General features: G+C 53.1%; 1 protein-coding gene across 1 annotated transcript in view; it reads left to right on the plus strand.

The window, feature by feature from the left end:
• CACNA1S (calcium voltage-gated channel subunit alpha1 S) overlaps positions 1-14,228 on the plus strand; it is a 67,886-nt gene that overhangs the window by 45,868 nt on the left and 7,790 nt on the right. The window contains exons 25-34 of the mRNA XM_077772127.1: positions 334-535; positions 1,005-1,163; positions 2,496-2,606; positions 3,331-3,414; positions 8,839-8,895; positions 9,731-9,859; positions 10,068-10,133; positions 10,716-10,807; positions 11,954-12,113; positions 13,249-13,376. Of these exons, the coding sequence (XP_077628253.1) occupies positions 334-535; positions 1,005-1,163; positions 2,496-2,606; positions 3,331-3,414; positions 8,839-8,895; positions 9,731-9,859; positions 10,068-10,133; positions 10,716-10,807; positions 11,954-12,113; positions 13,249-13,376 (1,188 nt within the window). The remainder of the gene's footprint in view (positions 1-333; positions 536-1,004; positions 1,164-2,495; positions 2,607-3,330; positions 3,415-8,838; positions 8,896-9,730; positions 9,860-10,067; positions 10,134-10,715; positions 10,808-11,953; positions 12,114-13,248; positions 13,377-14,228) is intronic.

The following is a 14,228-nucleotide window of genomic DNA, read 5'->3' on the forward strand; positions in this document are numbered from 1 at the left end:
TGTGTTGGAGTAGTGTGTTGACTGGCTACTCCAAAGACATCCTGACCTGGGGACTCTGACAGAATGTTCCCGTCCCCCAACAGGTGTAGGCCTCTCAGCCCACATGGGGAGCCCTACTGATTGATGGGGTAGATGGGGCATCCTATGGAAAGGCAGGCCCTTCCCAGGACCTATTCCAACCTTTTCTGGCATGGTCCTAACTTCCCTCCTATTGCTTGAGGTTCAGAAAGCTCCCTTGGGTCCCCATCGCCAGTGGGATAAAGCCCATCCTTCCTGGCCTGGCTCACTGCCTCATCACCCAGTCTAATCTGTCTCTCCTCTGCCCACCCCAAGGCTGCTTTACCAGGCCATAGATGCCTACAAGGAAGACACGGGCCCTGTCTATAATTACCGAGTGGAGATGGCCATCTTCTTCATCATCTACATCATCCTCATTGCCTTCTTCATGATGAACATCTTTGTGGGTTTTGTCATCGTCACCTTCCAGGAGCAGGGGGAGACTGAGTACAAGAACTGTGAGCTGGACAAGAACCAGGTGCCTGGGCTGAGGTGGAGAGCAGACTCAGCAGGCCTCCTGCCAGCCTGAGCCCTAGGCTCTGGCCAGTGAGAAGCCCTAGGGCTGGACTTGACCCCAGAACCTCCATTTCATGCCCAGACCCAGCCTCCATACACCCTTCCCCATCTCCAACCCATCCCCGAGACAAGTTGGTGCTGTGGGAGGCCTCTCCTGGACCTCTCGTGATGCCCAGAGAAGGATAGCGCTTCAGAGCCCCTGGGTAGGGCTGGAGCTGTGTTAGAAATGGGCTGGGATAACTCAAGGGGAACCCACAGGCCCATTGGGATGCGTCCCCTAAACAGTCCCACCGAGCCCATCAGCCACAAGCTCCTGGCCACAGCTGCCCCTGGCTGACCGGAGTGCAGGGTTCCCTCAAGCCCGTGCCTGTGGGTGTGAGAGCAAGGAAGGGGCCGCCAGCGCTGACCTGCCCTGCGGTGTTGTGTCTCAGCGCCAGTGTGTGCAGTACGCCCTGAAGGCCCGCCCGCTGAGGTGCTACATCCCCAAAAACCCATACCAGTACCAGGTGTGGTACATCGTTACCTCCTCCTACTTTGAATACCTGATGTTTGCCCTCATCATGCTCAACACCATCTGCCTGGGCATGCAGGTAAGGGTCCCCCGGGACATAAGGGCCAGATGGACTGGGGCCTGGGCAGGGCAAGTGGGTAGGGCAAGGTTCCCATCTCCTTCCCCCAGTATACTTTTCCTGGCACACACTCACCGTGTGGTGAGGTACCGCGGGGCATAGAGAAGTGTACCAGACCCAGGCTTTGCTGCCAGGCACCCCGCAGTTTATCAAGAAGGAATTCAGACATACAAATAGCTGCACAAATCTGCAAACGGGATGGCAACGCAGAAGCACATGGCAGTGTAGGAAGTAGGAAGTGCTTTCTCAGTTTATCTTCTGCTGTTGCAAATCTGGATGATTGAGTTGGTTGGAATGCTGGCTTTAGTCTCAAGAAAAATGGATTTAATAGTCACAGAACAGGTGTCTCTTAGGAGTTGAGCATGCTTTATAGACAATATCACAATCAGCAGCATCGTTAGCAAACCTTAATTAAGCATCAGATCCCTTAAGCCCTGTATAAATAGAATTGCACAGCTAGGCTCCCTGGCCCTCGGCACCCTAGACACATCCAACAACAGGACTCCGCATTGCCAGGTGATGAGGACATGGAAAGTGAATCACCGAGCCAGCAGGTTCAGGTCATACAGAGGGTCATGAGCAATGGCTTAAATTTAAGTCTGAGCTGGGCAGCAGAATTGGGCTGTCCTTTGCAGTGACAGGGTGGGTTAGGGGCAGCTACCAGATCCTTCTGAATTACCTGGGGAGGTTTTATGGAACTCCTCCTGGGGAGGAGTTCCTCAACTTTCCAAAAAGAGTAAGAGGTTCCTGACAAATGTTATAAGGAAACAGAATTAAGGAGGATCACAGTGCTGGGTCAACGGGCCTAGGATATTGCTCTGACCGTCTCACCATCATAGGGGACAGCGTGCAGATAGCATCAGCCTGGTGAACTCAGCAGCCCACCTGTACACCTGTAGCTGGTGATGAAACCAGCTCTAGAATCGGTGGTCTTCTGTCCTAGTTCTGTGCCCAGATGACTAGATGGAATCTGTCACAGAGCCCTGCTAGGGGCCTCCCTCCTGGTCGTCCTATTACAGATCTGGAAATAAGTCCCACGTGTAGATAAGCCTGCTCAGCAGGGCCTTCCCTCCTCCACTCACTGCCTCTTTGGGGGAGAGAGGGATCCATTAGACTTGGTGGGGATTGCCAGAACAGCTGCCTAGTTTTTTGAGATTAAAAAAAAAAAAAATGGGCACAAAGCCTGAGGAAGAGGGTTGGGAGCCGCCTGGGAAGAGAATGGGGCTCTGGGATGCAACTTGCAAGGTAGGGAAGCTGGGCCCTTCCAGCCCCCACTCCTGTGCCTCTTCACAGCACTACAACCAGTCAGAGGAGATGAACCACATCTCAGACATCCTCAATGTGGCCTTCACCATCATCTTCACCCTGGAGATGGTCCTCAAGCTCATGGCGTTCAAGGCCAGGGTGAGTGCTGGGGTACAGGACAAGATGAGCACATGGAGCCTGACAGGACAGGGGCCTTCTCTTGCACCCCCACCCTAGTCTCGTTCTGTTGAAAGCTCCTTCATCCAGCACTTCGGCTCCCACCCTGCTCACCCCTTTGCCTACTTCCACCTTTAGACACAAGGCATAAGGCCTGCAAGATATTCGGGCTACTAGAACCGGCTGATGACAGAGTAGATGTTGGCTGCCTCTTCCCTGCACCCTTTGTTGAACCTGTCTTATGTTCCCTGCCTTCTCTTAAGCTTCTGAAGAGGAGGCCCAGGGCTGGGGGAGTATCTTGCTGTGTCTTTGGGTCCCCACACGACTCCCACTTTGCCAAGCTGAGCCAAGCCCAGCCATGCCCTGAAAGGTCTGCACTGTTAGGCTCTGGACAGGGCTTCAAGCTGGGGAAGATGAAAGAGTTCTGGATCAGGATCCCAAATCCTGAGTTCTCAACCATTCTTTCCCTCCTCTCTGACCACCTTATGCTCTGGAGGAAGCGAAATACAGAGCAAAAGGGAGAGGGGTATTGAAGTGGGTGGGCACACAGGAGCACTAGTGGGAAGTAGAGCCACATGCACCCCACCTTGGCCTGGCTTGGCCATTCTGCCATGACCTTAGACAGGGACCATCACCTTCTACTGGCCACCGAAACTCCTTCCCGCTAAAGCTAACCCCCTGGCTCTCCCATCACTGTCCCTCCCAGGGCTATTTTGGAGACCCCTGGAATGTGTTTGACTTCTTGATTGTCATCGGCAGCATCATCGATGTCATCCTCAGTGAAATCGATGTGAGTATCAGGCGAACAGAGCCATTCCTAGGGTGGGGTGCAAGCACTTGCGCAGTCCACAGAAATTTGTGGGGTACCTACTGTGTGTGCAGCGTGGCACCCTGGGGACTTACAAAAAGGGAAATGACAGGAGTCACAGCCTACAGACAGATAACTCGGATTCGAGGTGGCTGTCATAAATGTGCTAGGCTGTCCAAGGCAAGAGCTGTTGTGGAAGGGAAAAGGTCTCCTCTGGGTGGAGTGGTCAGGGAAGGCTTCACGGAGGTGGTACTTACTGAAAGTGGGTCGTGAAGGAAAGGGAGCTGATGACTGGAAGCAGAGAGAAGAGCAAACACCACAGGCGGAGCTGCTGTATGGGAGGCACAGAGTAGGAAATGAATGATAGAAGATTCAGGGTGCACTCAGAGGTCTGGTTTAGCAGAAGCACATGACTGTATGGGGGAGGGATGGCTGGAGAGGTAAGTGGTGGCAAGGGGCCCTTGAATTTTATGTAGCAGGCAATGGGAAGTTACTGGAGGGCTTGGAACAAAGCAGATGAAGGACTAAAGCTGTACTTCTAAAAAAGTTAATTTGGAGACAAGGGGCAAGAGCTAAGGATGACTAAAATTAGGGAGCCCAGTTAGGAAGGAAGTTATTTATTTAGTCCGCAAATACTTATCGAGTACCTCCTACCCATGCTAGAGATAGAGCAATAAACGAGAGCATGGGGAGGCACACAGACAATAAAAATTCTCTAACATGGCAGGCATGTCCAGTGTGTATTGTAAAGAAAAATAAAGCAGGGTAAAAGCTTATTGGAAGGGGATGAAGTGTTGGTGTCAAGGTGGTATTTGAGTGATGACATGAACAAAGCAAGAGAGTGAGCCAGGCAGGTATCAGGACAGAGTGCTGTAGGAAGAGAAACAAGTGAGTGCAAAGGCACTGAGGTTGAGGAGTAGCAGGAGGCCCTTGTAGCTGGAGTGGAGAATGGTAGAGATGAGGTCAGAGACAGAAAGCAGGTGCCAGATCACTTAGGCCCTTGAAGGCCATGGTTATGATCTTGGGTTTTATTCTAAGAGAGATGAGAGCCCTTTGGAGGGCTTAAATCTGGTCTGACTTTAGTTCTAAAGGATCCCTCTGGCTGCTGTGTTGACATCAAGCTGTGGGGGGCACAGGGCTGTCCCAGAGAAAGCAGCCAGGAGGGTATTGTGGTATAGCCAGGTGAGAGGTGATGGTAGCCAGGGGGCTGACGTGGCAAGAACTGATCACATCCCATTTATTTGGGAGCTTGAGCTGACAGAATTTGCAGATGGCCTTGATTTAGAGAGAGAGAGAAAAAAATAAATCGAGGGTGACTACGAGGATTTTTGTCCAAGCAATTGAGCTTCCGTTTACCAAGATGTGGAAATTGCTGGAAAAGCAGGTGTGGGGCAGAAGCCAAGATTTCTGTTTTAGACATGATAATTTAGGATGCTTACAAGGCATCCGGATGGAGATACCCAGTAGGCTGGCATTTATGAGTCTGGAACTCAGAGGCTAGGGCAGGTTGGAGGTATAAATTTGAAGATGGTATTTAAAGTCGGGATGGACAAGATCTGCTGAGAAGGGAGAAGGTATTTAGAGAGGAAGGATCCAGAAGCTGAGTCCTAGAACGCTCTCATGTTTAGTGATTGGAGAGATGAGGAGGAACCAACAAACAGATTAAGAAAGAACTGGCTTCTGAGGCAGGCAAATCAGAAGAGATTGATGCTCTGAGATCAAGGAGAACAGAAAAGTCAAGGAAGATGAGAGCTGAGCATTGACTTGATTTTGGCAATGGGGGGAGGGGTCCAGTGGGTACCTGGGTACCTTGGCAGGAGCAGTTTCATTGGAATTATGGGGAAGAATGCCTGGTTGCAGTGGGCCTGGGAGGGACAGTGAAAAAGGTATTTTGCTACAGAGAGAAATAGGATAGAAGTTGGAGAAGAATGTGAAGCCAAGGAGAGTTTCCTTGAAAATGGGAGAAGGAGCACCTGGATGGCTCTGTCGGTTGGGCCTCTGACTCTTGATTTTGGCTCAGGTCATGATCTCATGGTTTGTGAGGTTGAGCCCTGCGTTGGACTCTGTGCTGACAGCACAGAGCCTGCTTGGGATTCTCTCTCACCCTCTCTCTCTTCCTCTCTACTGCTCACTGTCTTTCAAAATAATTAAATAAACTGGAAAACAAACAAACAAAAAAAAAGTGGGAGCATATCCTCAGGCTTTGCAAATATCTGGTAGTGAGGAAGTATCTACAGGAACAAAGTCTTTGAATAAATGAAAGGGCTTAAGACCAGTGTCCCAGGGGAGAAGCTGGATTTAAGAGAGCTGCAGTTCGTCGATAGTAGCAAGAGGGGATGTAAAGCAAATGGCATAAAGCAATGAGAGTCAAGACTCAGATGGCAGGAGAGGGAAAGTAAAGCTCAGAGGCAACAGGATTTGGTGAGTGTCGTCCTGGGGCCATGGGAAGGAAGGACTCCAAGGTGGCTCAGCACCTCCTGAAGAGAAGGACTTGGGGTGATGCACTCACCATGATTCTGTTCTGGTGCTGTGGGTCTGGATGGTGGGTACATGAGTGGAAATGGGTAGCAAGTATTGGAAATGCAGGAGAAGAGCCAGTGTCACTCTGCATTTAGCACCTAGTAGCAGCTTCATCAACATGGGCTGGTCCGTGATGCATGGAGGTGATGGTTCAAGCCACAGGTAGGACAGAGGTAGTTACTGGAAAGTGGTGGATGTTGATTAATAGAGGGAAAGGGAGAATACAGATGGAGTGAGTGCAGAGGAGAAATAAACAACATGTGAGAGAAGAGATTGTTGACGAAGGGATTAGAATTTGGGGGTGACGGCAAAGGACGCGAGTCAGAACACCGTAAGAGTGTAAGCAGAGGTGTCAAGAATCATGAAGGGCACAAGGGAGCAGGGGTAGGGGGTGGAGGGAAGAGGGCAGCCACAGGAGTCCGAGGCAGCAGGCAGAATCCTCCACCAAAAGTGAGAGCAGGACAGCGGGCATGAGTGCAGGAATTGACTCTTGAATGGCCAGCGTGATGAGTCCATCTGGAGGAAGAACCATGGGGTCTGGGGTGGGCCAAGTGAGCTCAGTTTCACCCTGGAGTAATGCTTGGGGACAGGGACCAGACAGCTGATATGGTCGTGAGGGCTGGCACATTGGGTAGAGCGTCTCGGAGCAAGCAAGGGCACTGTAGAAATAGTGGGACAAAGGTCCAGGCTGAGTGGGGAGGCAAATGACTGAGGGTCACTGCAGGGTGAAAGAAGGGAGCAGGGCACAAGAAAGAGGAGTTCCAAGAATCAGAGCTGGAAATCAAAAGACGGCTTCCCTCCGGGCAGAGTGCCTGCTGAGGAGCATCCCAGGAAGGATGTGGAGAAGAGCACTCAGCTTTCTGAGCCTCCCTAACCATGGCCATAGTGGGATTCTGCTCAGAGGTGGCTGTTTTGGCCATGGAGGTGCCCAGCTGGGGACTAGCCCCGAAGCTGGGAGCCTCATTCAAGTGTAAGGCTTCCTTCTGAACTTCCCGCTGCTTGATGATAAGCCTTCTAGACTCTGCCAGCCCAGAGGGTGAACCCTATGGTGGATAGAGAGGTCGGGAAGAGGACTGGCATTGAAGACACCTGAGGGGCGGGGAGGAGTGGGAGAGAAGCTGAGGAAAAGTCTGGAGCCTGTGAGGAAGGAGCCCTCAGCCTGAGATTCCTTTTAGGCTGGCACCCTGGCAGGAGCAGCACTTTCGGGGGACTTTGCTGCCTCGGCATCTGGGGGAGGGCTTATCCTGGGAACCCTGTTCACCCCCATGTGCAGAAAGACAATGGCAGAGCTCTTCTCAGATCCTGAGGAGGTGGGGCAGACTAAGGGCATGATAGGTCCTGGGCAAAACCAGTGTGCATGTGCATGTGCCCGTGGGTGGGTGGGTGGATGTTGTAGATTTCCATCCATGTTGGGTTTCCACTGGGAAATACCATCCCAGATTCCCATGGTTTGAAAGCAGTACTTCTCACCAGCAAAATTAGAAGAGAGAACCCCAAACAGCCAAAATAAACAGCCAAATCAAAGATAATTACTTCTCAAGGTCTATGTAGAGGAAGCCTGGATAAATCAAAAGAGTTTCTTTGGTGGTGGAGGGCCCAGAGGGTGTCAGTCATTATTTGATTTTTAGGAGCAGATGTACCAATAACGTGTCCTCAAATTCAAATATCGGTTTATATTCTTGACGCACAAACCAGGGAGCAGACTAGGGCAATACTGCCTGTTAGAACTTTCTGTAAAGCTAGAAATCTTCTGTTCTGTCCAGTCCAGTAGCCACTAGCCATTCGTGTCTATGTATCTAGTGGCAAGTTGAAATGTGGCTAGTACAGCCGAGGAAATGAATTTCTAATTTTATTTAATTTTCACTGTAATTCAGAAAGCCATGTGTGCCTGGTGGCTACCATATTTATTGGTAGTACAGGTCTAGAACACTGGTTGTCAACCTTGGCTGCATATTAGAATCTCATGGGATGCAATTTAAACCTCTGAAGCCAGGCCCATCCCCTCGAAGCTGACTTAAATGGTCTGGGTGGGGACCCAGCAAAGAAATATATTATTTTAAGATCTCCATGTAATTCCCATGTGCAGCCTGGATTGAGAACCCGTGGTCCAGGGAAGAGCTGCTCAAGAAAACATTGCTTGTGGGGAGACCAGTGTACTGGGAACCAGTCTCCCCACAAATAAGTGGAAGATGTAACAATGACTTTCCACAACTCCAGAACAAGGGGTTCTCCTGAAAAGTGGCCTAAGAGAGAAGCTCAGAGTCAACAGAAAAAAATGCTGCTCTCACACATGCAACTCCTGGCCCCTGCGATGGGAGCCTTTGTCCCGCCCCCAGGCCAGGGGCAGAGATGCGTCTGGGGGGAGGGGGAGGGGGTTGTCTCAGGCTCCCCCAGAGGGCCTTCGCCCCTGGGGGATGGGACTTCCATAAGGACCTCAGTGGCACAAGGGAGCCTTGCTGAACCCAGGGAGAAACAGGGGCATGAGCCCACTCAGAGTGACGAGCTGCTATTTCCAGTGGGTCCCCGTAGGGATGTCCCCAGCGTCACATAACCCAGGCACACAGGAAGAACCTCAGCCCCTTGTCAGCTGTAGGCACATCCTGGAGATGGGAAGAGACCTGTCCGTGTCTGGTCTTCCCTCCTCTTCTTGCTCCCTTGTCTCCAGCCTGTTGCCTCAATGTTCCCACAGCTTCATCCTCACCCCCACCCACCCCCACCCCGATCGGCAGCCTCTTGGGGTCTTCCTCCCCTGCCGCTCTGTCTTTTCTCTCTTTAACTCTTCTGTGTGTCCTTTCTGACAACCTCTCCTCACCTCCCCCCTCCCACTGTGTCCCTCCTCCTCTCTCTCTCCTCCCCTTCCCCTCCCCTCGTCTCTTCTCTCCACAGACTTTCCTGGCCTCCAGCGGGGGACTGTATTGCCTGGGCGGAGGCTGCGGGAACGTTGTAATTCCAGGCTGCATGAGCCTGCCCGGCACGCCCGCCAGCTCTCTGCCCCGCAGCTTGCATGCTCAGGCCTGGCCCTGGATTGCATGGGGTGGATCCAGCACCGAGGGTTTCCCTCCCTAGAGCAGGCGCCCTAGAGGGATCGGGTTAGGGCGGGGCGGGGGCTCTGCGGTAGAATGTGCATGGACGCAGTGGCTTTCTCAGAGCCCCGGGAAATGGGGCAAAGGGTCCTTCTGGCTCCCTCTGTCCAGATGGGAACATCCAGAGAGGACTGTGACTGCTAGCTGGCACAGGACCTTAGTGACAGTTCGCTGGCACAAGGTCTCTGGGGACACAGGAAGCCTGGCAGGGCTCTCCCCTTCCAGAGTTATCCGGGTGTCTAAGGCTAGGCTTGCCTGGCTTAGGACAGCCGTGTGCTGAGCGGGGTGGCAATGTTGACTGATGGTGACAGAGCAGCCAAGCTTTAGGGAAACTGCACTGAAAGGGTCCTCTGCTCCGTGGCAGCTTGAGGAGAAGGTGAGATGAGGTAGGAGGCTCCAGAGGGACAGGCAGTGGGCCTGGCCGCAGCCTCACCTCCCTGTTGCCCCTCCTGAGAATGGGCTTACCGCTCTGCTTGGCCCATCTCCCTCCTTTTGGCTAAACAAGCCCCAAAGCCTTAAGCCTAGGGAAGGTCCAGCGGTGGTTCACAGCAGGGGCCGTGAGGCGGGGGTGGAGCCACTCCCCACCGTGGAAGTCACCCCAGCAGATACACATTGCCCCTCCCTCCCCCGCCTGCCCTTTACCACCCCTCTGAGGTGCCACCTCCAGACTGACCTCTGGGGCTGCTGGCCCGCAGGACCCAGACGAGAGCGCCCGCATCTCCAGCGCCTTCTTTCGCCTGTTCCGGGTCATGAGGCTGATCAAGCTGCTGAGCCGCGCAGAGGGAGTACGCACTCTGCTGTGGACGTTCATCAAGTCCTTCCAGGTGGGCACGCCCTGCCCCTGCCTGACTGGGGGCGGGGGCGATGGGGGGGCCAGGCCAGGTCTGTGTGGGGGCCGTGGTCACTGCAGGGACCTGGAGAGGCTGTGAGGGGACATCCGTGCAGCCCAGGGGAGAGCCCTGGGGCACCCACAGGGTCTGCAGTGAGCTCTGTGAGGGACCTTGTGCCCTGATCCTCCCTCCTCACCCCCAGGCCCTGCCGTATGTGGCCCTGCTCATCGTCATGCTCTTCTTCATCTACGCTGTCATCGGCATGCAGGTGAGAGGCAGGTGGGCCCAGGCCTAAGGAGGGATCTTGGCCAAGTGCAAGGGGGCATCAGTGGACCCCAGAGAGGCCCAATTAGCATGGAGGCTGGATGCCTCTTCCATCCTGGCCACCAGGGATGTAGCTGCGAATCTGAGAGAAGAGGCTGTGCACCTGGTACCCGATGGCTGCAGTGCTAGTCAGGCGGGTGCCATCCAGGAGGAGCCTTGGCATGCCGGTGAACAGCAGGGACCACTCTGTGTCTCCCAGGCCCTGATAAGAGCTTCAGGTGGTCTCGGTCTACCCTCCAGCAAGCCCTCTCCCCCCATTCCCCACACTGAGTCCCTAAGTTGGCTTGCTGTTGGAAAAACCGGTCCACGCTTGGGCTTTCCTTTGGCTTGATTGGAAGAACTTCACCCAACCTGGAAAATAATCTAACTGATTTGGCCTCAGGTGTGCTATGGCCCAAAGTGAAGGGGATTTGGTGGAGGTAGGCGTGAGGGGGGGAAGTAGGTCAGGTGGGAGAGGACAGTGGGGTCTGAGCTGAGGGGAGACTGTGATCAAGGTCCCAAGGTTGGAGCCCTTTGTGATTTGTAGATGTTTGGTAAAATCGCCATGGTGGACGGGACCCAGATAAACCGGAACAACAACTTCCAGACCTTTCCACAAGCTGTGCTACTGCTCTTCAGGTACCAGTCTCCCTCTGTGCCCACCTTGTCCCCAGCCCCTGACCTTGGCCTTTGCTTTGCTCTACACGCGAGAGGCAGGGCCGGCTTCCTGACCCTGTGCCCTAAGCAGCCACACCCTGAACTCAGAGGAGCTAAAGCCCAGGGCGCCTGGGTGTCTCAGTCGGTTAAGCCTCTGACACTTGAGTTCATGCTCAGGTCATGGTCTCAGGTCATGAGATCAAGCCCCATGTGGGACTCTGTGCCAAAAGCACTGAGCCTGCTTGGGATTCACTCTCTGCTCCCCCCCTGCTCATGCTCACTCTCTCTCTCTGTCAAATTAAATAAACTTTTTAAAAACTTAAAAGAAAAAAAGAAGAAGGGCTAAGTCTCTCCTGTCCCTGTTTTGAAATGTTCAATCGCTTTTAGAAGTCAGCTGCGCTCACTGTGACCACCCAATGCCAAGTGTTTTTTAAATCAGTTTTGAACAAGTGGCCCCACGTCTTCATTTTGCACCGTGCCCCGAAAATGATGTAGCTGGTCTAAGTGGAGTAGGGCGTAGTCCCCTGATCTCATCCCGCTGAAGCAGGAGACAGAGGTCACATGTCCCTTCAGGGGAGCAGTGGGGCCCCCGTGACCTGTGTGTGACCCTGCCTCACCTTGGTCAGCACAGTGCTCTCCCATGTGGCCCCCTACTGTGGACTTGAATCATGGATTGATTTTGCCCCTTTTCTTTTTAGTTCATCTCCTACTCGTAGTACTCCTTAAGGGTAGAGTAGAGGGGCCGCGGCACAGAGGGGAAACTGAGGCCCGCTTCACGCAGAGCTACTTGGTGAACCGAGGCCTCCTTTGGATTGGGGGAGCAGCCTCAGTCTGCTTGCCTGCCCACACCCTGCTCCCACCAGGCTGATGGCCTCCTGAAGGGGCCACCCATCGGGGCGCCTGGGTGGCTCAGTCGGTTAAGTGTCCGACTTCGGCTCAGGTCATGATCTCACGGTTTGTGAGTTCAAGCCCCGTATCAGGCTCTGTGCTGACAGCTCAGAGCCTGGAGCCTGCTTCGGATTCTGTGTCTCCCTCTCTCTCTGCCCCTCCCCTGCTCACTCTCTGTCTCTCTCAAAAATAAACATAAATAAAAAGAGTGGACAGGCCAGCAGGACCCATTTCTTGCAGGTGCGCGACGGGTGAGGCGTGGCAGGAAATCCTGTTGGCCTGCAGCTACGGCAAGTTGTGTGACCCGGAATCGGATTTTGCCCCAGGCGAGGAGTACACGTGTGGCACCAACTTTGCCTACTACTACTTCATCAGCTTCTACATGCTCTGTGCCTTCCTGGTGAGATGGCGGGGTGGGGGTGTACTTTCACAAGGGATCTGCCTGCCCCTTCCCCAGCAGCTCCTGTCCCTTGATTTGTCTGCACAGGCACAGGAGGCAGGAGGCTCTGGTCAAGTCGCTCTGGTTCTAGTCATCCTAAGGGTGGCTTCATTTCCTGAGCGGTTGCTAAAAGGTTTTACCTTTTTTGGTTAGGAATTCGTCATCGAGAGGATTTTTTTTTTTTTAATTTTTATTTATTTCTAGGAGAGAGAGAGAGAGACAGCGTGAGCAGGGGAGGGTCAGAGAGAGAGGGAGACAAAGACTGAAACAGGCTCCAGGCTCCGAGCTGGCAGTCAGCACAGAGCCCGACGTGGGGCTCGAACCCACAAACCGCGAGATCATGACCTGAGCGAAAGTGGGACGCTTAACCAACTACGCCACCCAGGCGCCCCTCGTCATCGAAAGGATTTAGTGGGGCTCTGTCCTAAATTAACAGTGGCTCCCAGTAAAGCCATTTGCCCCTCCCTATTCCTCTGAAGAGAAAGTTGCCCCACTGTGAGGAGGCTAGGGTTCTGGAAATAAGGTCCCAGAAGAGGTCCCAAATGGGGTTAAAAACGGAGCACAGACTGCTTGAAGATTCGAGGGCTGTTCTCTGTTCAGAAGGCAAAGAGTCCAGTATCCGGTCAAAACAGTGGTGTGAGCATCTGTGTGTCCCTGGGCTCAGTGCAGAGGGTAGAAACCCGGTAAGACCCAGTGTGGCCCCGGAGAAGCTCCTTGGGTACCTGGAAGAATCCATGTGTGAGCAAACCTTGCAGTTCAAAGGCAAGAGCGTTCAGGGGGCACGGTCCAGTGAGGGCACAGAGGAGGGAGATCATCTCTCTGGGGTGAGGGCACGAGGCTGAGACGGAGGAGCCTGAGCTGAGTTTTAAAGGATCGGCGCCAAGACCCCAGCAGAGCACACTGTCCGTGCAGGAGCGCAGAGGCGTGACACAGCTCGCTGGTGTGTGGGATTGTAGGTCATCTAGAAGGACTGCAGTGAAGGGCCCAAGTAGGAAGGAGCTCTGCCCCCTTCCCCAGCGGACACCTCGCAACCCCCAACCCTACCCCATTATCCCCTGCTTCCCCATGGTGGCAGCCCTTGGTTCCCCTCTTGCAGATCATCAACCTGTTTGTAGCTGTCATCATGGACAACTTTGACTATCTCACCCGGGACTGGTCTATCCTGGGCCCACATCACCTGGATGAGTTCAAAGCCATTTGGGCAGAGTATGACCCGGAGGCAAAGTGAGTCCAGTCTGTAAACTCTGTGCAGGCCCCTCCCTTAACTGTCCACCCCTCCATCCTAGCCCCTGTTCTCATGTCCTATAGGGAGTCACTCTCCAGTTTAAAAAGAATGAGTGGACTTCTCTCCTCATTATCTGAGGTCCCAGATCAGAAAATTGGAGTTTCTTAGAGTTGGAAGGGATCCCACAGCCTCTCAGGACAGAAAACCCCTTGACTTTGTTGGGAAATGGTCATTCGGCATCTGTTTGGACACATCTAGGAGCAGGGAACTCAGTACCTGAGTAGCTCTGGGTCCTGGCTAGTCTTAGTTTTTGTCTACTGCATCCTAGCTTGATGAAAATGCAAAGCCAGGAGCCTCACCCTGGACTGATTGAATCAGAATCTTCATTGCTTATTAACCTGATCCTCAGGGCATTCGTGTGTCTGTTAAAGCCTGGGGAGCATTTCTGCTTTATGTTCTTTCTAAAAAAGTAATAAGCTCATATTTGATGAGTATTTCCCAGGTGTCATGCACTGTGCTAACTTCTACATGCATTATCTTGTTTAATCCTTATGATAACCTATGACACCCGACTCCAGCTCTCTACCAGTCTCTGGAAGTGAGCTTTCACCTCCAGTGGTCCATACCCTCTACTTCTATTAATATAACCCAAGAGCCCTCCAGTCAGCTCAAACAGAACCCAAGGAAGACTCTGCCATGGGGAAAATGAGGTCCAGATTCCAGGTCTGGAGATCCCACATCTGAGGGAATTCTGGTCTCAAAAGGACATCTGCCCAAAAAAAGGACAGCCCATTTCTGGTGGAGGGCAATAGTGAACCCAAACACTGTTTCTTCTTTAAAGAGGGAGCTCA

This window comes from Crocuta crocuta, unplaced genomic scaffold, assembly GCF_008692635.1.
Source record: "Crocuta crocuta isolate KB4526 unplaced genomic scaffold, BGI_CrCroc_1.0 scaffold318, whole genome shotgun sequence".
Taxonomy (NCBI): domain Eukaryota; kingdom Metazoa; phylum Chordata; class Mammalia; order Carnivora; family Hyaenidae; genus Crocuta; species Crocuta crocuta.